At 41.5% G+C, this 22,459-nt stretch overlaps 1 protein-coding gene across 50 annotated transcripts in view; it reads right to left on the reverse strand.

Moving 5' to 3' along the window:
* Positions 1-22,459, reverse strand: part of NEB (nebulin) — a 158,039-nt gene that overhangs the window by 13,177 nt on the left and 122,403 nt on the right. For 26 of the 50 annotated variants that reach the window (XM_033164634.1, XM_033164977.1, XM_033164985.1 and 23 more), the window contains 17 exons: positions 22,336-22,437; positions 21,443-21,547; positions 19,472-19,570; positions 16,088-16,198; positions 15,196-15,300; positions 14,251-14,355; positions 12,556-12,660; positions 9,428-9,538; positions 8,880-8,990; positions 7,921-8,034; positions 7,668-7,772; positions 7,309-7,413; positions 5,491-5,595; positions 4,282-4,374; positions 2,306-2,398; positions 857-949; positions 337-429 (listed from right to left, as the gene is read on the reverse strand). In XM_033164634.1, coding sequence (XP_033020525.1) covers positions 337-429; positions 857-949; positions 2,306-2,398; positions 4,282-4,374; positions 5,491-5,595; positions 7,309-7,413; positions 7,668-7,772; positions 7,921-8,034; positions 8,880-8,990; positions 9,428-9,538; positions 12,556-12,660; positions 14,251-14,355; positions 15,196-15,300; positions 16,088-16,198; positions 19,472-19,570; positions 21,443-21,547; positions 22,336-22,437 — 1,755 coding nt within the window. The remainder of the gene's footprint in view (positions 1-336; positions 430-856; positions 950-2,305; positions 2,399-4,281; positions 4,375-5,490; positions 5,596-7,308; positions 7,414-7,667; positions 7,773-7,920; positions 8,035-8,879; positions 8,991-9,427; positions 9,539-12,555; positions 12,661-14,250; positions 14,356-15,195; positions 15,301-16,087; positions 16,199-19,471; positions 19,571-21,442; positions 21,548-22,335; positions 22,438-22,459) is intronic. The other 24 variants (XM_033164927.1, XM_033164900.1, XM_033164935.1 and 21 more) reach the window with 8 other exon arrangements.

The following is a 22,459-nucleotide window of genomic DNA, read 5'->3' on the forward strand; positions in this document are numbered from 1 at the left end:
CCAACACAAATGCCAAAGGCTATTAGAAAATGTTTCCTGTTATAAGGATATATTGAATCCACTCTGAATATCATTTGTTTTGAAACAAATAATATTGCCACTTGAGGGGAAGTGAATAGGGTAAGAAAAATAAACAGAGCTAAGGAAAAACCCACTGCAGGCGTATGTCACAGTTAGTGCTTTCATTTTTTTTCCTTCAGAGGCTGACATTTTAGTGATTTGATTAAAATGATAAGGAGCTGAGGAGGATTCAAAAGCTTGTGGAAGGATTAAAATATATTTATCAAAGTGTGGCGATGGTTAAAAGGATTTATGTATAGATATTTTGTGATATACCGAGCTAACGTTCTCCTGATTACGCTTGACTCTCTCCATTTCTGGGGTAACAGGAGTTGCCGTTCCTGCCCCCAAGTTTTCTTTGTAGGACACCTGTGAGGTACAATAAAGTATCCACAAAAGACACTCAAAAATACTGGCTAGTACTTTGTAGTTATCGGCGCATGTTTAAATCCCATGCTTAGTCTAGTATCAAAAAGGAAAGATGAGAGTAAGGGGAGAGTAGTCATTAAAATGTGAATGGGAAAAGCAAAGTCAGAGGAAGTACGTTAAGGGAAGTGAATGTGTGCAAAGGGAGCACAGGGTTAATCTTATTGAAGATCATAAGTATTATTGTCATTGTTTTATTTATTTCTTTTTTAAAAGTGCACAAAACTGTAAATTGATGTTAACGCACATCAGAATGAATGAGTCATGAAAATGGTATGTAGCAGAATGTAGAAGATGATAGTTAGAATGTTATTTTTTTAAAATGAAAAAGATGAGTTGTTATGGTAGGTTTGATTTCATTGAGAAATACCGAGCTAATGTGTTCTTGATTGCGTTTGACTCTCTCTATCTCTGGAGTAAGTGGTATCGGGGTTCCTTGCCCTGCATTCTCCTTGTACAAAACCTGCAGAATACAAACAGCCACAAAGGTAAGAAAAAGGTAGCTGAAAACCTTTCTGCAATGCAGAATGTTAATTAAACACACTTGTACTTTGCATATAATTATTTGGACATTGCCCATTGGGAGTATAAAATCGACCAATTACAGGTGTCCCCACAAAATGCCATCCTTGTTCATATGTTTCCACTTCTAGATGCTTCTGGGGGGAAAGTGCCAAACTCCTGGAATTACAGGCATCTCTCTTTTTTGTGGCGTATTCTTTTTAAAAGTTTGGGGCTATTGCTACGGGAGAGAAGTAAGCATTTCGAAAGCCTCCTTGATAAAACTTGTTATATTGGTATTGAATAGGCAGTGAGAAATCAGTTTTTTTAAAAAAAAATGTCCTGCATTTCACTCCTTTTAAAAAGTGACCTCTTCCCCAAATGGAAAAACAAAACAAAAAGGGTTAAGTCAAAAAGGCATTCAGTCAGTTCAAAATGTCAAAAGCAAGAGGGGTAAATTTGTAGTTAGAAAAGGGTAACTAGAGTGCCTACCTGTATCTTGATTATGCAGAAATGAATTTTGAAAACAATTAGTATGGTGAAGAGCTTAGGGTAAAAGGGAAGGCATAGCGGGAAAGAGAGGAGAAAGTACCAGTTCCACAGTTCCTCGATAAATGTCACTACACCTTCTCTTACTGAAACACTCAAGATACCCATCACTTAAGTGGCCAAATGATGCTAGACAGAATTCCCATGTTCTAATCAATTAAATCCTACCCATTCAGGGGATGGCCCATAAGATTTGAATAAAGCAAGAGGCCCACTTAAGTGAGCAAGAATAAATTGTTTGGATTTTCTGACCCAAGACTCAAGGAGCAACAGGTGCTCAGACTTCAAGAAGCAGATATCCCATCTGACATAATTAAGCCCATTCACAACAATGGTCTTAAGTACACTTTGTGTTGGCTTGTGGCTATTGTGTCTCTGAACATGTACAGATTGCCTTTCACCACAGCCAGGTTCCACATGTCGCTGAGCACTCCCCCAACCAGTAGGTAGGTGGGTATGGCAGGGGTCATAATTTTGTCAGTTACTATTACTACTACTACTACTACTACTACTACTATTCTATCCTCTTGGTCCATTTCTGTCTGTTCAGCATTAAATGGGTCTATATTCTCCTCTCAAGCTGCATAGGAAGTAGATCTTAAAGCTAATAGATGTTAAAGCCCGAGTAATACTAGAGGAATGCCATACTGAGGATGAAGTTGATGATAGCATGTTAGCAGGGGCAACAGATGTCTGTTTAGTAAGGTGAACAGCACACTGTTACTGCCCAGTGCACACACAAATCAGCATAGAAAATATCAGCCACTACCGAGCTGATGTGCTTCTGTGTCTCCTTGACACGTTTTACTTCGGGAAGATCAGAAATGGGAGTTCCTTTTCCAATTTGATCCTTGTACTTAATCTACAAAGTGGTATTCAGTTCAGAAAACAAGACAAGACAATAATGACTTACATTATGTACATGAAACATACATATCCATTTCACATAAAAAGAACAAGAGTAAATCACGATTGTAGGAACTGAAAGCATTGCATGCACCCATGTCGAAACAGACTCCTCTGCGGAGAACAAGTTTTTGCAAAAATTTAAATTTTGATGTATAAAAGCCAATCTCCAATTTGATAGCGAAGGAAGAGCCACCTTGACTCAGCAATCTTGCCAATGTAGTAGAAACAGGAGGATTAAAGCTTTCCACCAGGTTCCTTGCTTTAAAAGCTGCTTTAATCATCAGTAAACAAGTATGAGGTTATTTTATTTTGCAGCTGTAGTACATACAGCTCAAGTGCAACCTGGCCAGGGGGGAAATAGATTTTTGATCATGGCATCCATCATAGAACTTCTCTTTTTCAGACCCTGGCCCTATTTTACAACTACAGTCGTACCTCGGGTTACGTACGCTTTGGGTTGCGTACTTTTCAGGTTACGAACTCTGCTAACCCAGAAGCGCACACGATTCGTGCATGCGCAGAAGTGTTTTTGTGGTCTGCACATGTGCAGAAGCGGTTTTTCCCAGGTTACGTACTTTTCGGGTTACGTACAGCGACCTGGAACCAATTAAGTACGTAACCCGAGATACCACTGTACCTTGTGTTGACAATGCCAGGCAAATCTTCAGAGAATAGGCTGGAGTGGTCATGCATCTCCTCAGCTGCATCCCAATGGGATCTCGTTATGAGACCTTCCCATGGCCATTGTCAATATTGGGCTCCTTGCAGTTGTGCTGGCTTGCTGGTATCAATCAAATTTTCAGTCCAGTTTAGGAGAGTGTGCCTAAATCATTTCAAATCCGGTAACTTTCTTTGGATTTATTCCCACTAGATTCCAGAACCTAGACTTGTGGCCATAGGTTTCGTACGCCATGGGGGGTTTTCCACACAGGAAATAGGTAATGTGCACTGGCCAACGCAGAAGCAGATGAAGGAGCCTCTGCAAACATGGTCTCTGTATGCATACTGGAACCTCTGCCTATTCAGAGGAGACACTGGCCTATTGAAACCAATCAGCTCATCCTGATTCAGTCAAGTCCCATTGAAACCAGTGGCACAAACCAACCTATTTTACTTTTTAAGTCCAATTGCTTTTCAGTGGGATTTCGTTATGAATGGAGCAGGATTCTCTTCTGGATTCAAATGTTTATCAGATAATCTGAAATGAATAAACTAGATTTTCCTCAAAAAACTGAAACGAGTAATATCGGTGCTTCCTATCCATCTCCCATTCTATCCAACATGGGTGACCATACATGTACAACATTCAATAAAAACATTTTTACCTCTTTTTTTAACGAAATGTCAAAAAAGGAAAGAAAGACATTGTGCGGAACACAATCAAATGAAAAATAATTTTGGAAATCCTACCATACATACTGGGGGTTGGTAGGGAGATGGAGTAGAGAGAGAAAACAAAGAATATCGGAAATGTTCTCTAAAATTATCGTCAGTTTTAAAACGTGGTCACTATATTTGCTACCATGAATATCTCATCGACATTTTGGACAAGATCAAAACGTGAATATAATTTCAGTATTTTATGAAATGATAAACATTAGTTGAACATTAGAAAATGTTAATAGTTAGAGTTTTCCAAATGTGGATACTATTTTACATAGGAAAGTAAAAGTAGAATGGAAGAGCTAGTTAGCAAATTATGTTTTGATTAATTATGAAAAGCACTGACTTTTCAAGTTATTCCAGAATTGCTGTTAGGATCATGTAAAGCAAATGAAGTTTTATAAGTTGGGAACAGCACAGGTAAGAGTGTTAACAATCCACTGGGTTTTGTACCGTGCTTATTGCATCCTGGGTTTGTTTAATTCTCTGCATCTCGGGCGTCTTTTCAATAGCTGTTCCTGTTCCAATATCTTCTTTATATAAAATCTTAACCAAGACAACAAGATTGAGCATAGAAAAACAAAAACATTGTCACTTGCTACAGAAAGACTACAAAACAGTGGAATATTAGGAAACCTCTTAACTGGTTCCTTGATCATCAGTGCATACACTCACACAGAAGTCATTCCCATTGATTTCAGAAGCTTTTGCTTCCAAGCAAGATTATCCTTAAGTAAAATGTGCACTTCTCCATATTTTGTGATGTAGTTCTCCAACAAAAAAATAAAATAATGGTGTGCAAAATATGTATATTGTGGGAAAATATGCATAAAACGCACATTTGAGTGAAAATATTTTTAAATGCACCAGATATTTGCTAAAATGTATATATAGTAGGCAAAATGCATACAATGGGAGAAAGCACATTAAAATGCTGGTGAGTTTTTTGAGGGTGTTCTTTTTTATTTTTTAAAGCAAACGAATGCAAAAAATGTAGTGAACTGAACATAAGGTAAGAAAAATTTCAACTCAAAACTAGACAGATTCATCCATCCCTGTTTTCAGGATCTTGGGGACTTGTGGAGGAGGGAATCTCTGCTCCAAGTATCCTGGTTCATGCATGCCTGTGGCATTGTCTATTTAAGTAAAATGGGAATGGCACTGATTTTAACGTAGATATGGCTTTCCACTGTTTTGATCAGACATCCATGGAGTAATCATCACCAATAAACACATCACATAATGACAATATTTAGCATCCTTCATGGTTAAACCTGCTAATTAAGAACAAAGCAGGGCATACATGAATTAGCTGCTAAAAGAAGACACAGCGAGCCTATAAACAGCTACAAACTCATAGCCACATTGCAAAACAAGGGCAGGTATTTTGTACTACTGTCAGATGTGGGGTACACAACCCACTGTGCAACGATGGAAGCTGTTGAAGGAGAGAGAGTAAAGGAATAGCAACACCTACACATATAATAAGGTACAGATAATTAGCGTAAAATTGCAAGGCCCTGACCGCCAACATACAAGCCTGGGCATGCATAGTAAACAAGAAGCACCATTCATATTGAGGAAGATTCCTGTATGCTGAAGGATCTGCAAAAGTAGGACAACAAAATTAAGGATTCACTTAGGGGTGTAAAATAATGTTACCGTGCTGAAGTTCTTCTGGTTTTCTTTAACTCTTAATATTTCTGGTGTTTCATGTACAACTGTGACTTTTCCTTTGCTGTCCTGTAGATCATGCTGGTACCTGAGCTGTTAGGAGAACACATATTTTTTTGTTTATTGCCCTTGCAATAAAGAATTCAGTCCTTTGCTCCTTTATTTCTTTGGTATTCTACATAGCTTTCTTATAAATAAATAAAAAATCATTTAGGAATAGTGAAATCTGAAGCTGCACCTGTTATCTGGGTCATTAAATTGAGCTGCTGTTTGCACACATGGGATTTCCAGTGGACACCCAGATAATAGGACAGAATCTTCAATCATCATGAGGCATTCTCTCAGCATTTACAGAGAATGGAGAACCCCATGCATCGTGGGGTAGGGGCTCTGGGTGCATAGAAGATTTTGTGATTGGGGCCCACATTTACCCATTAATGTTTCCATCAGTTGGTGCTGTTTTCAAGCACATGCGACCTCTGGTAAATTGCACTACGATCTGCACATATGCTGTATCCTCACCATCCACCCCCATTTTTGTAACCTTGTATTCCACCCGTCCTGCATCCCAGCCACTCAATTTTCAGTTTTGCACTGTAAGGTGTGATGCACAGAGACAAAGGCAGTGTTGAAACAGTCGTAAGAAACAGTGTACCACATCCTTCTTGAAAGGGGAGACTGACTGAAACCATGCCTCTCCTCTAAGCCACGCACACAAGCATGCTCACATAAAATGGGTAAGCTTATACAAGGCCCCATTGCTAGACTCCAGCTCCCATCAGCCCCAGCCAACATGACCAATGGTCAGGGATGGTGGGAGCTAGAGTCCAAAAACATCTGCAGGGCCAGAGACTCCCCATCCATAATGACACGTTGCCTGACACCACCTCTGATGTTACTGAGCAAGGAAGAATAAAAGACAAATAAAACCTTCCCATGCATCGTGAGAGCTGGTTAGCCAGGACAGCGCAATGCAAGAAAACAGCATGTTCTGCATTAGTGCCATTGCTTCCAAACAGGAATCTCATCTGTGCTTGCATAGTCACTGTGGAGATCTCTATTCATCTATCTGTAAATGTGTGTGCACACACTTTTACATCTTCAAACCTTACACAATTATTTTTATCTTAATCCAGGCAAGCAAGAGGCATTCTTACAGTTCTGAGATGTGTTCCAGCCATGCAAAAGCTCTTGAGGAGTGTGGGGGGGTGTAGCCTGAGGAGGCAGAATATTTGTCCTGATAAGTGGAATCTTCTGTCCTACGCTCTGCATGGGTCTGAGCAAGGTTTAAAACCCTGTGGGGAATGGTATGAGCTGCAAACACAGAACTGAACCCTGCCCACCAGGTGATTGTCAGGGAGCCAGCGTGGTGTAGGGAAGCCAGTGTGGTGTGGTAGTTAAGAGTGGTAGACTCGTAATCTGGTGAACTGGGTTCGGTTCCCCGCTCCTCCACATGCAGCTGCTGGGTGACCTTGGGCTAGTCACACTTCTTTGAAGTCTCTCAGCCTCGCTCACCTCACAGAGTGTTTGTTGTGGGGGAGGAAGGGGAAGGAGAATGTTAGCCGCTTTGAGACTCCTTCGGGTAGTGATAAAGCGGGATATCAAATCCAAACTCTTCTTCTTCAGGTGGGTGTGGGTTTTTTTTTGGGGGGGGGTGGTCTCAGGAGTCAAATTGGACCCTGCCAAGCTTAGGCTGTGGGCTGGAGTTTTCCCACCTCTCGCCTACATTCTGTACAGGACTTCACAGCATCACGTATTTTTAAATAATCACACTTTTCAATGTGTTTACAGTACATTAATACCTACCATGCTGAAATTCTTTTGGTTCTCCCGGACTCTCTGCATTTCTGGTGTGTCTAGAACAGACACATAGTAGGACATATTTCTCTCTGCATCCTCCTTATATTTTTTCTGTTGTTGGGGGAAGAGGAACAAGATTTATTGTTGCGGTTAAAAAAAAAACACCAAAAAGAAATATATACGCTGAATGTCGAAGAGGCAATTTGCACAAAAACGTGGGGTTTTTTTGTTATCTGTTGACCCTTGAGTTGAGATATGTGTGAAATGGTTCCTACGTGAAAGAAGCTCCTATCAATGGGGAGCAAGACCCTCCTTTAAAAAAAAAAAATCTGGCAAAGCTAGTTGAAAACAAATGTGATCATTACCTTGCTTGAAAAGTTCTTCACGTGGTGGGCATGGATGATGTCTGGAGTGTCAACCACCGTGGTATAGTTGGCTTTTTCCATTTCTGCAGACTGCTTATATTTGATCTGTTGGTGGAAAGGTCACAAGCAGATATCCATAGTAAGTACATTTATGAACACAGCTTCCTCTTGATTTCCCCTTAGGAAATCTACGGAGAAGGTTCCCTTTAAAATTACTCCCAAGTGTTATTAGTGCCTGGCTGTTCTCACTGACCTGGCTAGCGATGTCCATGGCATTCTTTGCCCTCATATAATCAGGCGTTTCTGTGGTATGGCCTGTCAAGCCTCTTCCTTTGATTTCCATCTCTAGAGATTTCTTGTATTCTTTCTGTTGTGGGTTGTTTTGTTTTGTTTTTTAAAAAAAGGATTAATACAGATGAGACAGTCAGAATGGGGCAGGTTTTTCAAAAGTGACACTTATCCCAATTCACCAAGGGTGATCTTGATGTGACTCAAGCTGCTGCCCATACAACATGCAAAAAAGTGTGCCCCACGGAAGAGAAATGTATGCAGTCGAAGAAGCATTCACTCTTCACAGATAGTCTAAATCATTTGATCATCTGTGTTGCCTAAAAGGCTCATCTGCTGGCTAACACCTCAAAAGGAAATTATCGTAACTTAATTAGCTATCAACACATGTTGATTTCGTAGGATTTAAGAAGTGTCTAATACACAGTTTAGGAAGTTTGCCTAACTTGATTAGCTGTTCACCCACACTAATTTCAAAGGAATAAAAAACGTTTAAAACACAGCTCAAATAACACACAAGGGTCAAACTATCAACTCGCACAGGACACAAGCTTAATTAGCTGCTGGTGCTTTATGTTTTCTAGTACCTACAAACCCATAACAAAAATTGACCTGGGAAGGTAAATGGTATCTGACTCTTTCTGAGATATAATCAATGCTTCAGAAATTGCTGGAGCCAGGCCTATAATTTCTCTTTAAATATAGCTTTGCCTGAATTATTCTTATGAAAGGCCAGTTCTGACATTACCCAAACAGCACTGCTCATTACCATGCCAATGTTGTCCTCCTTCTGGGAGTCACAGGATGGAGCCACATCATGCATTTCTCCCCAATTTCTGGGGCTTTTGACATTAATCCAGTGCAGAAGAAGGAGGCCATGCTGCAGTGGCCCCCAAGGGAAGTTAGCCTAGCTATGTGCCTCACCTCATTCAAGATATAGGTTGCATTCTTTGCTCTGAGTAGGTCTGGGGTCTCTTCCACAATGGTCATGCCTTTACCTTTGACACCTTCTTCCAAATCTCTCCTGTATTCTTTCTAGAGGGAGTGGGGAGAAAAAGAAAACTGAAGAAACCAGAGAGAGAGAGAGCACTTCAAGGGGGAGGCGGATGAAGGATACCCCCTCCCCTAAAAAGTGTTAGTAAATAGCCTTCAAATTATCTTAAAGCAACACTTAGTTAGGGTCTAGAAAATCACACAGCTTGACACAACAACTTCAATAAAGAAGAACACATATAGTGAAACAATGATGTCTGTTCGACCAACAGGAAAACATTAATGCTGCTAATACAATTAACAATTAGTGATTCAAAAAGCACACCAATGGACTAGAACAAGCAACAAACACAGATTAAACCATGCACTTAAGAGAAATGTTTAAGGCTGGTAAAGACAGCAGTGAAGGGACTGCTTTGGTAAGGACAATTAGTGAAACTAGTTGGGTTCACAGCAGAAGACAACAGAGGAGCTGCTACCTCGCTTGCTATTTTGGTGGCATATCTGACATGCAAAAGAGATGGCGTGACCTCCAGGCCAGTAAGGTTCCTGCCTTTCATGGACTCTTCAAAGTCTTTTTTATATTCTTTCTAATAGGAGTTGGAAGAAGAAGAGGAGAAGGGGGAAAAAAACAGAATTTATTTTGTATCTGTGCAGGAAGAATATTTTCAAGTACTGTACTGTTAGTTTTGGGTCCTGTCTTGCCCTTGTTGTGTCAAGTTTGCTAGTCGGCCATTCGGTGTTGGGTGGGGTTTAGCAGCGTGGTGTAGTGGTTATATAGTGTTGGACGATGGCCTGGGAGACAAATTCAAATCCCCACTCAGCTATGCAAATCACTGTCCCTAGGGCTAAAATGGAGAGGGGAGAACCATGTGCCCCAACTTGAGCCCCTGGAGGAAAAGGTGGTGTATACATGTAAGGAACAGATAAAATAAAAATACATTGCAAGCACCCACTTTCTGTCTCTGACCGCAACAAGGCTTTGGATGAACATGTGATTCACAAAAGGTGAATCCAGTCTTTCAGTGATCACTAATGTGCTCAGCTGGTAAGGTGCCCTTAAAGTTCACAGTAGTGTCATTCCTATGCTTTAGTACTCACTACCGTAATTGTTATGATCAGTCTAAGGAAGGGAAAAGCCCAGAGCCAAAAGGGTAGGCATCCCATAAACCCCCAGGGTGTGTGTGTCTAATTGCATTTTGAATAGCAATATAATGAAACAATTGACAGAATCACCCAAAGGACCTTATACAAGTATTTTTGCCTTGTGTAAGTTTCACTCTTGGACAGAACAATGCGGACACTTCGATCAGGCTATGAAATCAGTGTGTGATTAAACAACAAGCTAATATCAGGGGGAAGGGGGTGCTGTGACACTTAAAACAAGCAAGGATTTTCAGTGCTGAAGCTTTAATAGTTTCACAACTAATCTTGCTGATATAAAAGGATTGTATATGAACAGGATGGTGCGTGAAATGGAAGGGGTGAATGCCACAGAGATGGGCACCAGGGGTCCCAAGACACGGGTAGGCCTTTAACAATAGGATAAATATTAAGGCAAACGTTAACTCTGATTTAGCACTGGCCTGTAAGAAGCAATGTGGACATTGCACCCTTTCAATCGCTGTTCAGGCACTGTATTGGGAAATGATGCGCAGAGGAGGCTTTGAAAAAGTGCAACTGGAAAGTGTTTCAAAAGACACATGAGAGGATGCTTGGCAAAGCCTCCAGGGAATGGGAAAGGGTAAAAGAATTGCTTTCTCTGACTGCTTATCTTCCTTTTCTTTAGAAAAATGCGAGAGGCCTCCTAAGTACAATATGGAACCCAGGGCTCAAATTTCCCTGTATCCAGACCCCTTGCACCTGTGTAATGGGGGGTTGTTCTTTATCATGAATGGCAAACACCTGCAGCAAGGTGTCAATGGCTGCCAGTGCTGTCAAGTATCCCGTTTTCCCTGGGATTCTCCCTTATTTTAAGCAGTTTCCCGCTGCTCTCCCTTATTTTTTATTTCCCTTAATTTTCCCATTTTTTAATGGAAGCAGCTCCTCCCCTGCTGGCCAGGGACTGGGTGGGAAGACCTCGCCTACTTGGAGAGAAAAGCCTCAGCCCTCAAAGCAAGTGGGAGCCGTTTCCCATGCTTACAGGGGGGTGTATTCCTCCCCCTGCATCAGCCCCTATCCGGTGCCGCCAATAGGGTTAGCTGGTGGGCAGAGCCTGGCTGCCTTTGAGCAGCTGCTGCTTCCTGTCCTGTTTCGATGGGATCAGACAAGAAGACGATGGGGCTCCATTGCATGGAGCACATGGCTGCCATCCTCTTTGCTGGCTGCCCTCCTCTTTGCTCCGCTCCGAGCCCGAGCTCGCTTGGAGTTTACATTGCTGCTCCGCCCACTTTTGCTTCTGGCTCCGCCCACCACTGACATGTGACTGTCCCCGGGATAGGTGAGACTGCTGATCCCTTATTTTCAAATCCGAAACTTGACAGCTATGATGGCTGCACATGGCAAAGACAGCAAGGATCTGTAGCATTCCTGTAGAGGAGGGAGCAAGCAAACCCGTGGGCTTGGCTATGACAGAGAATCAGGTCTGTACTCCTCCTTGTCTCTGCAGTGCTGTGTTACTTCCTGCTTTGGAGACCAGAAGCAAGCACACCATAAAGCACAGGTGGTTGGTTATGGACCGAACTGTGCAATAGTCTATCTCATGTTTTGATCTTGTCCTCTGGCACACTTGCCTAAAGGACTAGTCAACAGATTTTGAGATGGTTGTGCGGTGAAATGGTGGGGTTTTTTTGGGGGGGGGGGACCCACCCTGAAACAATTGACAGAACCACCCAAATGTTATCGACCGAACACCTTATACAAGTATATTTCACCTTGTATAAATTTCACGTTTGGGACAGAACACTGACAAAACTGAGTTCAGGAAGGTCAATGGAAAAATTGTAACTGGACACAAACAAGGCTTGAATGGTGTCAACGAAAGTTGTTTATTACAAATTATATACTGCTGCTTTTAGCAGCCAGTCTAATCTTCTGGTAGCCCGGGGAAACTGACCAATTGCAAGTCCTTTTTTAAACCAACACTCCTGTTATCACCTTAATTCCACAAATAAAAAGTAAACTAATAGCTTAGAGTCTGTAGCCTTGCTCCTAAACTTCCTTTATTTGGCAACCGTGAATCAGATTGTAATAAAGTGCAGCCTGTATCCCCCACCCCCGGTTTTTACTACAACCTCCATCATCCCTGATCCTTAGTCATCTGGCTGGGGCTGATGGGAGCTGTATGTCCGTCCAAAACACCTGGAGGGCACCAGGTTGAGCAAGGCTGCTATAGGGCAAACAGAGGCATGATTTTTTCAATTCTAGTTATATCCTCAGAAAGCATCTTCCCCACTAACTGCCTGAACCTGAATGGAAAGCTACTTGAAGCTACTAACATGAGTTTGGCCAAACTGCGGGAGGCAGTGAAGGATAGGCGTGCCTGGCATGCTCTGGTCCATGGGGTCACGAAGAGTCGGACACGACTGAACGACTGAACAACAACATGTTGCCGTGCCTTCATTTTCCAACATGAAACTAAGCTGCATTCTGCCACAAAGCACCTTACCTCGCTTTGCATGTGCTGAGACTCCATAGCAGTGAGGTATGTTGGTGTTTCAAAGTCCAGCATGGCCTTCCCTCTTTCCTTTTCATATTTTTCCTTGTACTTCACCTGCCAAGAGGGAGATAAATGTTATCTCCAGTGCATTGCTAGATATAGAATACAGTGGTGCCCCGCTAGACGAATGCCTCGCTAGACGAAAAACTCGCTAGACGAAGGCATTCGTCTAGCGGAAGGCTGCCCCGCAAGACGAAAAAGTCTATGGGGCTGCCTCGCAAGACGGGGAAAAAAATTTTTTGCGCGAAAACCTCCGCGCTCCATTGCCGCTTCGTTAGACGAAAAATTCGCTCTACGAAGACACTCGTAGAATGAATTATTTTCGTCTAGCGGGGCACCACTGTAGAAATGTACAGGGGTGGCCCTAGAACATGGAAGGGAATTAGGTCTCTTCCCCCAAGCCATGCTCAAGAAACAATCATATCAGCCATGAAAACCGCACGGCAGTGAGTGACCTGTTGGGTGCCCCCCAACACAGTCTTCTGCACCACACAGACGAGGGCCAAGGAGCACTGAAATGCTGCTACCAGATGTCAAGGGTCAAGGCCAATTTCTATGCTCCGGTGGCAACACGGTTACCGTCCACTTCTTCACATGTCAGGGCCCCATTTTGCAGCCGTAAGATATGAAGCCACAACTGTGTGGTTTGCATGGTTTGTTCACAAAGCACTGCCTGTGTGGAATTCTGGCAATTTATGAATAAGAGTTCAAAGAACGGCCTGAAAACCAATGTACAAGAGTTTTTTGTTCAGTTGGAAAATAGCACAGATAGTTGGAGGGAACATTAACAGGTAAGTCCCAATACATTTTCAGACCTGGATTTAAGGCAAATTTTGAATTAACAAATAACTCATTTGTAACCAATTTATCAGAATATACAGGTGAAACTCGAAAAATTAGAATATCGTGGAAAGGTTCATTTCTTTCAGTAATTCAACTTAAAAGGTGAAAGTAATATATGAGATAGACTCGTGACATGCAAAGCGAGATATGTCAAGCCTTTATTTGTTATAATTGTGATGATTATGGTGTACAGCTGATGAGAATCCCAAATTAACAATTTCAACTTTGGGGTTTTCATCAGCTGTACGCCATAAATCATCACAATTATAACAAACAAAGGCTTGACATATCTCGCTTTGCATGTCATGAGTCTTTCTCATATATTAGTTTCACCTTTTAAACTCCTCTAGCTAATGAAAACAATTGCTTACATAAATGGACTTTTCCACGATATTCAAATTTTTCGAGTTTCACCTGTAGGCAGCTATATCTCACATGCAAGAAGTGTGCAAAACTATAGATCCACAACAGACTTTAAAATGATGTTCAATTACATTTAAGTGCCAAGGCTTCTTTCCGGCAAATTCTGTGAAGGGAGCTAGGAGCTCTAATTGGAGGATTCTAAGCATCTTTATAAACCTATTATTCCTGGAATTCCTTGGGAAAAGCAACTTCTTCATTTATATTGTAAATGCACTCCAAGTTCAAATGGAGTTTAATGTTGAAATAACTCTACTGCAATACATTTTTTTAAAGAAGTGGTACATTTCCCCCTTCTTGGCAGGCTGACCCTTCTAGAATGCAATGCAATGGGTTGTGAATGAGAAATAAAAAAGCAGGAAACACTCATCTATGACTTACTATGCTCTGAAGTTCTGAGGCCTCCTTTAGATGGATCTGTTCAAGGTTATCTGGAATCACATGGTAGTGACCTTTACTCTTCTCGTATTTCTTCTTGTACTGGTACTAAAGGAGAAGGTGTCAAAAACCACCTCAATAACAAAAAGGCCTAACCTGGCAAGCTTTCTAGCTCCAGCTGATCCAACCATTTCAACAGAAAGACAAGAAACCAAAAGCATTTTTTAAAAAAAGAAGAAAAAAAAGAAAAAGGAATGCATAAAGGGGGGGAGAGGGGGGGAGCTCAGACGAATGCCGAAGCACTTGTGATAGCTATTTTCCCCTTGCAATATTATGCAAGAACAAGATATTGTAAGCAAATAAAAAGAAACCCCCCCCAAAAAAAAAAGAAAGAAGGAAGAACAAAAGAAATATAGTGAATATATGATACATTTAAAATTGAAGACAATGCCACTTTGGAAATCGTCTTCTCTTGTTAGCGTATTCATCATTCTGTGGTCTAACAGCAGGATGATAAAAGTTCAGCAAAAGCAGAATTAATTTTGAAAAGGGTTTAAAAAGTTAAAAGAAGAAGTATGTTGAAATAATATTAAGCACACAAAAAATAGTGAAATCAAGAGGGGGGAAATGGTATTCCTGTTAGTCAAAAACGAAAGTTAAAAAGGCCCCCCCCAAAAAGCCATTTACATGTGGTTAGAGGTTTTACAATATTAGCAGTTCTACAGCTAATAGAAAATGCTTGAGAGACCATAGGTATTAATGCTGCTAGTCCACATGGGGAACACTCATTAGGCAGGAGAGAAGAGAGATCACTACCAGGTGATTTCCTAGGAACAGTTAAGGAGGAAAGCTGTTACATAAATTGTTAGCGGATATTATCTCAGAAAGGCAGGTGGATGAAACGCTAAAGTGAATATGATCTGAGCTTAGCTTAGCTAAGAGGCTTACAGAACTGGCGAGCTGGCTGGTGTTCAAGACATGATGCATTGACAGGGATTCAGACATGTCTGTCACTGGTTTGTGAAGTTTCTTCAGGTCCGCCTTATATTTAACCTGTTGGGGGGAGTTCAAAGAAACACAATAAAGGAAAACGCAAACAATACTTAGAAATCGGACACATTAAAAAGGAACAGGACTCAGTCAGACTTTGCATCAAAATGTTGTGGGGGCGGGGCACTGGGCAAGAGATGGTTAATGAGATCAGAATTACTGCAAGTGTTCCTTAAATGATTTGTAGCAAAGCTGCCAGGCACATGTTCTGTTAGGGAAATCTGGGTACATGGCCCAAGAAGGCTAGGAGATGGTTGAAGATGACAACTCATCATCACTATTTTCTGTGGTTGTGCTCTGCCTGTGGAATGTGCTCATATGACACCTTCATTACATAACCTTAGGTGCCAGGCAAAAAAATTCCTCTTCTCCTAGCCCTTTGGCTAATTAAACAACCTGCAGACTTTTAAACTGTGTGTGTGTGTGTGTGTGTGTGTGTGTGTGTGATGTTGTTTGATACTATAGCATGTATTTTTGTATTTTTATATTGTAAACTGCCCTGTGATCCTCAGATGAAGGGTGGTATAGAAATTTTTTATAATAATAATAACAATATCCCTCCCTCCAGCCAGTATTATGTTCAGGGGCTCAACTCCCAGTTCTGCCTCATACTCAGTTTCATGGACAAGCTGCTTGTCCTTCATGACTAGCTACTACCCTCCAGGCAGCCATTTTGCAACTAGCCATGGTTTCCCAGCTGCCATTATGTGGTGACACTCATAAGCTTTTCCAAATGGGCCCATGAGCCTGAAAAGGGTTGGCAACTACTGGACTAAAGGTCCACACATACCTCACTAGCGATGTGGTGGGCATCTTTTAAGGTCTTGTAGATCTTGGCTTCCTTCAGGTCGTATTGCGGCCTATTGCCCTTCTCCTTGTCAAACTTCTCTTTGTATTTGATCTAATTCCAAGAGGAACAAGTGTTAAAACAAGGTCCTGAATTTTAGCTCGTCTGGTGCCAAGGGAGAAAGAGTCCACATTCGGATTGTCAAAACTGATCCCGATTGCAAGCAGACAGGTCAAACAATGCAAGCCATAAGACCTCTTTGAAACAGAAGATACCATTAACGAAGACCAGGAAAATTCACGTGATGCAGCAATGAACTTGGCACACACTGCATTTACAAGATTTCATGTTGCGTCTTTCATTCAGTAGTTGTGTTTCAGCTCCACATTTGAAATATAGAACTCATTCATGGGGGGGGGGATCTGAGAAAATGTGTGTGTGCAGCATGGCTATCAAGAGACACAAGAGCTAAATTATGACTGCATTGTGCATTTTTCTGTGACCTAAAATGGGTGTTTCCTGATACAGGGCAATAGAAACATCTGACTTTCTAAATATTTCTTTCCTGCCTTCCCCCAAGGGATTTTGAGCAGCATTCGAGTCTCAGGGTGGATCTACACACAGGGGAAAAACGCTATAAATAAGTCACAAACTAGATCGTTATAGCAAAAAAAAATTAACCCCTATGGAAAAATTTCCTGCTCTCTGGCGTCATCTGGTGTTGCATTCAAATCATTGTTTCTTTACTAATGATGAAAGTGGGTTTGACAGAGACTGTAATTTGCCCAAGACTCCTCCCAGTAAATTTCACAGCATGGTTTTGAACCAAGATTTGCTACACTGGAGCCCAATGTTCTACACTGCCTAATCAAAGAGCCAGTTGCATTTGATCTGATAACTATAATTATTGGCTTTAAGAGAAATTGCAAAAAGATTGTGATTTTAAATAAAAAGACATGTTCATGAAGAGAATAAAGGTCCTGCTAGATGCCCTATTCTCTCAGTACTAGAATTCAGCAGAATACTATAATGCACTTTTATTTACAATGACTTTCCTTTGTCCTCTGATGGACAGTCCAGTTCTGCCTGGCAATTGAAGTGGGCAAATGTGTCTTGGTTTCTTTCATTCTAATGGAGGAATAAACAGATTCAACATGTTTTCAGTCGAAGAACTTGCCAGGAGGGATATTACTGCTTACTACTACTTCGCACTGTTAGTGTGCAAAGTACACAGAGCAAGGTTCTTAAGACTGAAAAACTTCATTATCAAGGAACTCCGTAAAAGAAGAGGTAAGGTATTAGTCATTTGCTAGAGAGAGAGAAAATAGCAGTTATACAAATCATGGCATGATCCAGCAAAAATTAAGCACCTGGATTCCAGATGATTTCAACGAGAGCTTATGGTGTATTTTAGCCCTCTCACGTTGAAATCAATGGATTGATATGCTTAATTTTACATGGATGGCACCCAATCTTCACCCCACCCCTGGCAAGAGCTGATTGACGTAACTGATGAAAGGAACAGATCATGCTAGGGAGCAACGCACATGGCTGAAAAGAAGAAAAGTTTAATGTTAGAAAACTAGAAGATGCCGCAGTGCAGATTTCAATTCCATTCCATGATTCTGGATGTCTAAAACATGTTGGCATGTTTTTATCCACACAACCCTGTATCCTTCATGCTGGATAGCCTCATCTTTTGGACATGGGTTGACAAAAGATGCCAGTGGTCAATATTCAAGTGACAGTCAAGTACACTGTTTATGTTTACTTTTTTAAAAAATGCAGGACACTCTTGAGAAGGACAAGACTCTTCCTACAATGACACACACACACAAATGACATATTACAGGTGGGTGGGGACCATTATGGGCCATCACAATTCAGAGATGTATTTTGTGCCTGATTTCTGAATGAATAGTGGCTCCACAGGGCACAAGCTACTTTCTTAGAATACTCTGTGGGTTTCAAAAGCATTTTGACACTTGTTGTGAGGACCCACTAGATCAAAATGCAAGTCTCTCGTTAATACTTGCGATTTCCATAAGGATTCCGTACTTGCTAAACAAGATTTGTTAATGGATATGAGATAATGAACAAAAAACAAGAGGCAGGGGGACTTGTTCCAGTATTGAAACAAAAAGCAGCAACAAAACCACAAGACACAGCATACAAGAGTATCAATAGCAGTGACAGCACAGATGACATAAGACACTGTGTAGATGGTGTTTTGACAGTTTTCATGGCAAATTACTGCTGTTTCTCACAAGTAGAGAAGGACGGTTTCTCCGACATGCAGCTGTCCCATGCAGCAATCACAAAGAGAAATGGGAAATAAAAACACCCCCCTTTTTTCCTTATGAAATTTCTGTCCATTACCTGTAGAAAATTGGGGCAAATATGTCATTTACTTTCTAAACCATTTGAGAGCGAGTGAAGAATCATCTGAAAATGTCTGTCAGCAAATAACAATAGTTAAGTAGCTATTTGCTAGAGTTCAGGAATTTGTTTGAAGGTAATTCATCAGAAGCCTTTCCCCTAAATTGGTGGCTTTTAATAGGGATGTCCACATTGTTATATTCAACGAATGTAGACTTTGAGGACTGTGTACAGAAATAGTTGAGCTGTTCACTCATATGATTTTTTACATGCAGCATTCCACAAGAGCATATTTTGTGTACCTGCAGCAGTTGAGCTATAAGAGCCTGTACCTGTGCTCAGTGCAATGTGTGGACAAGCTTATTCTGTTTCAAGAAACTCTGGGTTCTTAGTGAGAAGGTCAGTAATGATGAACTAGCTTCCCTGAACAACAGCTTGTCCACTGCTACTGCTCTTCCTCTGCGATCCTGGAGAGGATTGGGAATGTTCCAGGATATATTCTCAGTTAATTCACCCCAACAAAAGTGGTTCATGAAGTCTGGGCAGCACTCTACATCAACTGACTGTGCACATGAACTGCGGAGGAAGCACACTACAACACTGCAGAGTCCACAGTTGTATTCAAGTACAGAGCATGGATTGTGCTCTTAACACAGAGACATGAAAACTAGTGAATGCTTCAGGAATTGCCACAAATGTCATATAGAGGGAAGTGTAAATGTTTGAATAAATTCCCCACTTTCATGTATTTTGGCCACCTCAAGCCTTTTCTTGAAGCCGAGACATTATCAGAACAAACTCACTGTCAAAGAAATTCCCAAGCCAAACTTTACATAAGGAAGAAAGGGGGGGTCCTCACAAATCCACAAGGTTTTAATGTTCTTAAAAATAAAATAAAAAATAGAAGCAGTGCCTTGAACACTTAGGATTGTGCCAAGAATATAGAATCTAGCAAGAGACTTGTGAAATTGGTAGCAGCATAGGAGAGCCGCTTAAAATCCATCTTACATGGCTACTTAGGACATTAGCTTTCTTAACGTGTCTCATCATGGGCGTGTCGTATGATGCAGCCCCATGGCCCCTCATGCGTCCTTTGATGTATTCTGCCTACAAAGCGTAGCAAGATAGCAAGATTAGAATGGCAAACCTCCAAGATGGACAAAGCAAGCAGCTGAGGTAGAAGAGCCGGTGATATTCCCGTCTTTGTGGGGGGCAGGGAGTCTCGTGGGAAACAGCATGGGTCAGAAACACACCAAGTGAAGTCGGTCAGAGTTTGGCAGAAAGGAAAGAGGCATACACTAGCACCAAAACGCAAAAAGTTAACACGTTGTTTGAAGTACATTTTTTTTAAAAAAAATAAGTCTGAGGGGAAATTTCAGTGCTGCTACCCTCACTATAGAAATATATAACAGCACAAACATTGAAATGGCTGCCAAAGAAAATTGATAAGGGAATAAGAGAAGACCATAAAAAGAAAACATTTTGCCTCCTAGTACACAGCAAATGACCAAACATTTATTGCATGTTTTTTAACACAAAAATTGTTTCAGGTCATTGGTATGGGAGCCTGGTGCCTTCCATATGTTGCTGGACTCCAGTTCCTTTCAGAGCCCAGCCAGCATGGGCAATGGTCAGGGAAGATAGGAACCGTATTCCTCAGGTTCCCCATACCTGATTTATATGGAGGAAATGTCAAATACTGAAATCATTGTTATTATGGCTAAAGAAAGGCAATTAGCATGAAAGTTTGGCATGGTCAGGAATCTGCTAAGAGCCAGCACCACAGCAGCGCACCCACTGAACCTCTCTTCACCACGACCAACCTGCTTGTTCACTCATCTTTTGCTCTGCCTCAGACAAGACTGGTGATGTAAAGGATGAGATGAACCCTTGGGGTTTTTTGTGGGGGATTTTTGTGGTGGTGGTGTGGGGTGGGGTTCCATTGTATTCAAAACAGAAATAAATCGTTTTAAGTGCAAGGTAAGAGTTTAGTAATAAAAACCAGAGAGAGAGAGAGAGAGAGAGAGAGAGAGAGAGAGGGAAAGAAAGAAAGAAAGAAAGAAAGAAAGAAAGAAAGAAAGAAAGAAAGAAAGAAAGAAAGAAAAGGCGCATACCCAGGCCCACAGAAACATGAATTTGGATTATTTCCCTCATCCGTGCGACTTTGTGAGAATGGAGACTCTGAATACACAAGGAGTTCCTGCCCCACTCAGTATAATGGGTGAGGCAGCTCCCTGTGTGTAAAGGGTGCCCTTCAGCACAGTAATGGTCTCTTCAATCAGCTAAATAGGAAGCTCACCTGCACAGGGACACAGTACACAGAGTGTAGCATCCACGTATCACAGCAGACTTCAATAGGCAGTCAATACCTTTCAAAACAATCAAACCCCCTAGGTCAAGAGCTTGATCTGGTATGGCAGAATTGGAAGGGACCACAAGGGCCATCTAGCCCAAACCCCTGTAATGCAGGGGAAATTTTTTTGCCCAACATGGGGCTTGAACCCACAATCCTGAGATTAAGAGACACAAGCTCTACTGACTTAGCTAACTTTCGGGGTGGTGCGTGGGGCGGGGGTGGGGCGATTTTGGTGGCAGCAGCAAAACGAGATATTGAAGTACATACACCAGAGCCCAGCACCTAGATGTGGATGCAAATTGCCCACTCCTCAGATATCAGATTGAATGACCAGAGAGAAGGAAATAATCTCATTCCTCATTGGATCTGTACAGAACAGTGGAGTGGGGGGGGGAGGCTCTTTGCTTGTACTGCATATCTATGTGCATATGAGATTGTGAGGTGGCCACAACCACGACTGACAGACAGCCCTGGAAGAGTTGGCCAGAAAATATTAACCACCCCGATCTCAGATAAATTATCTCTAAACTGCTTTATCTGTAAAATCAACATTACATCAAAATGATTGCAAAAGAAAATGTATGCCACATGGTTACAAGTTAACGGCAGCCACCTGTTCATACCTGGCTTGTAAGTCTGGACACCTCCTTGGCAAGTTCAATATCTGGACGTCCAAGCATGCTGACTCCCATACCAGCTTCTCCACGAGCTTTGGCTTTATATTCAATCTATGACAAATATAAGATATGTCAAGGGGTAAAACAGAAAACAAAAACAAAACCACTCTGGCTTCTACATACTGAAATGAAACTACCATATTTTTCGCTCCATAGGGCGCACCTCATTTTTAGAGGAGGAAACAAGATAAAAAATATTTTTCCTGGTTTTCCTCCTCTAAAAGCCCTGTTTTTTTGAGGATCAGCTAAAAGTTTTGCAGCTTTTTTGCAAAGGGAAAACCCTGTTTTTTTTTAAGGATCAGCTAAAAGTTTTGCAGCTTTTTTGCAAAGGGGGAAAAGCAAAGCTCCTTTTGCAAAGGGGGAAAAGCAAAGAGGAAAAGCCCCATTTTTATGGGGTTCAATTCACATTTCTGTAGCTTCTAAAGGAAAGGGAGCCTTTTCTACAGTTTCCAAGCAGATAATCTAATCAGCCAGTCACATGTTGCTGGGGAAACAAACAACCTCCCTCTACAGCACATTCCACAATGGAGGGCGGGGCTGAAGGGGAGCCGGGACTCTTATCTCTCTCCCGATCTCTTGCTGATCAGCTGCTGAGCAGGGTCCTTTCAACACCCCCTTTTCTCTTTGTAAAATAAAAAGCATGATCCTCTTTTGGCCCCTGGGAAATTCAGCTCCAGGGACCACCATTTGCTCCATAAGACACACAGATATTTCCCCTTGCTTTTTAGGAGGAAAACAGTGTGTCTTATGGAGCGAAAAATACAGTATTTATATGCATGCTGCATATAAATTATATTGCCACAAGTTATACCGAACAGTTACACTGATAAAGTACTTACATCACTGACTAAATGGGAGACTTGCATGGCTTTCTTAATATCAGGGCGATCTGCCCCACTAGTGTAATGGAGCTTGGATTTGGCATCTTTTTTGTATTGGATCTAGGTGAACGCAAGGATAAAG

This window comes from Lacerta agilis, chromosome 1 (assembly GCF_009819535.1).
Source record: "Lacerta agilis isolate rLacAgi1 chromosome 1, rLacAgi1.pri, whole genome shotgun sequence".
Taxonomy (NCBI): domain Eukaryota; kingdom Metazoa; phylum Chordata; class Lepidosauria; order Squamata; family Lacertidae; genus Lacerta; species Lacerta agilis.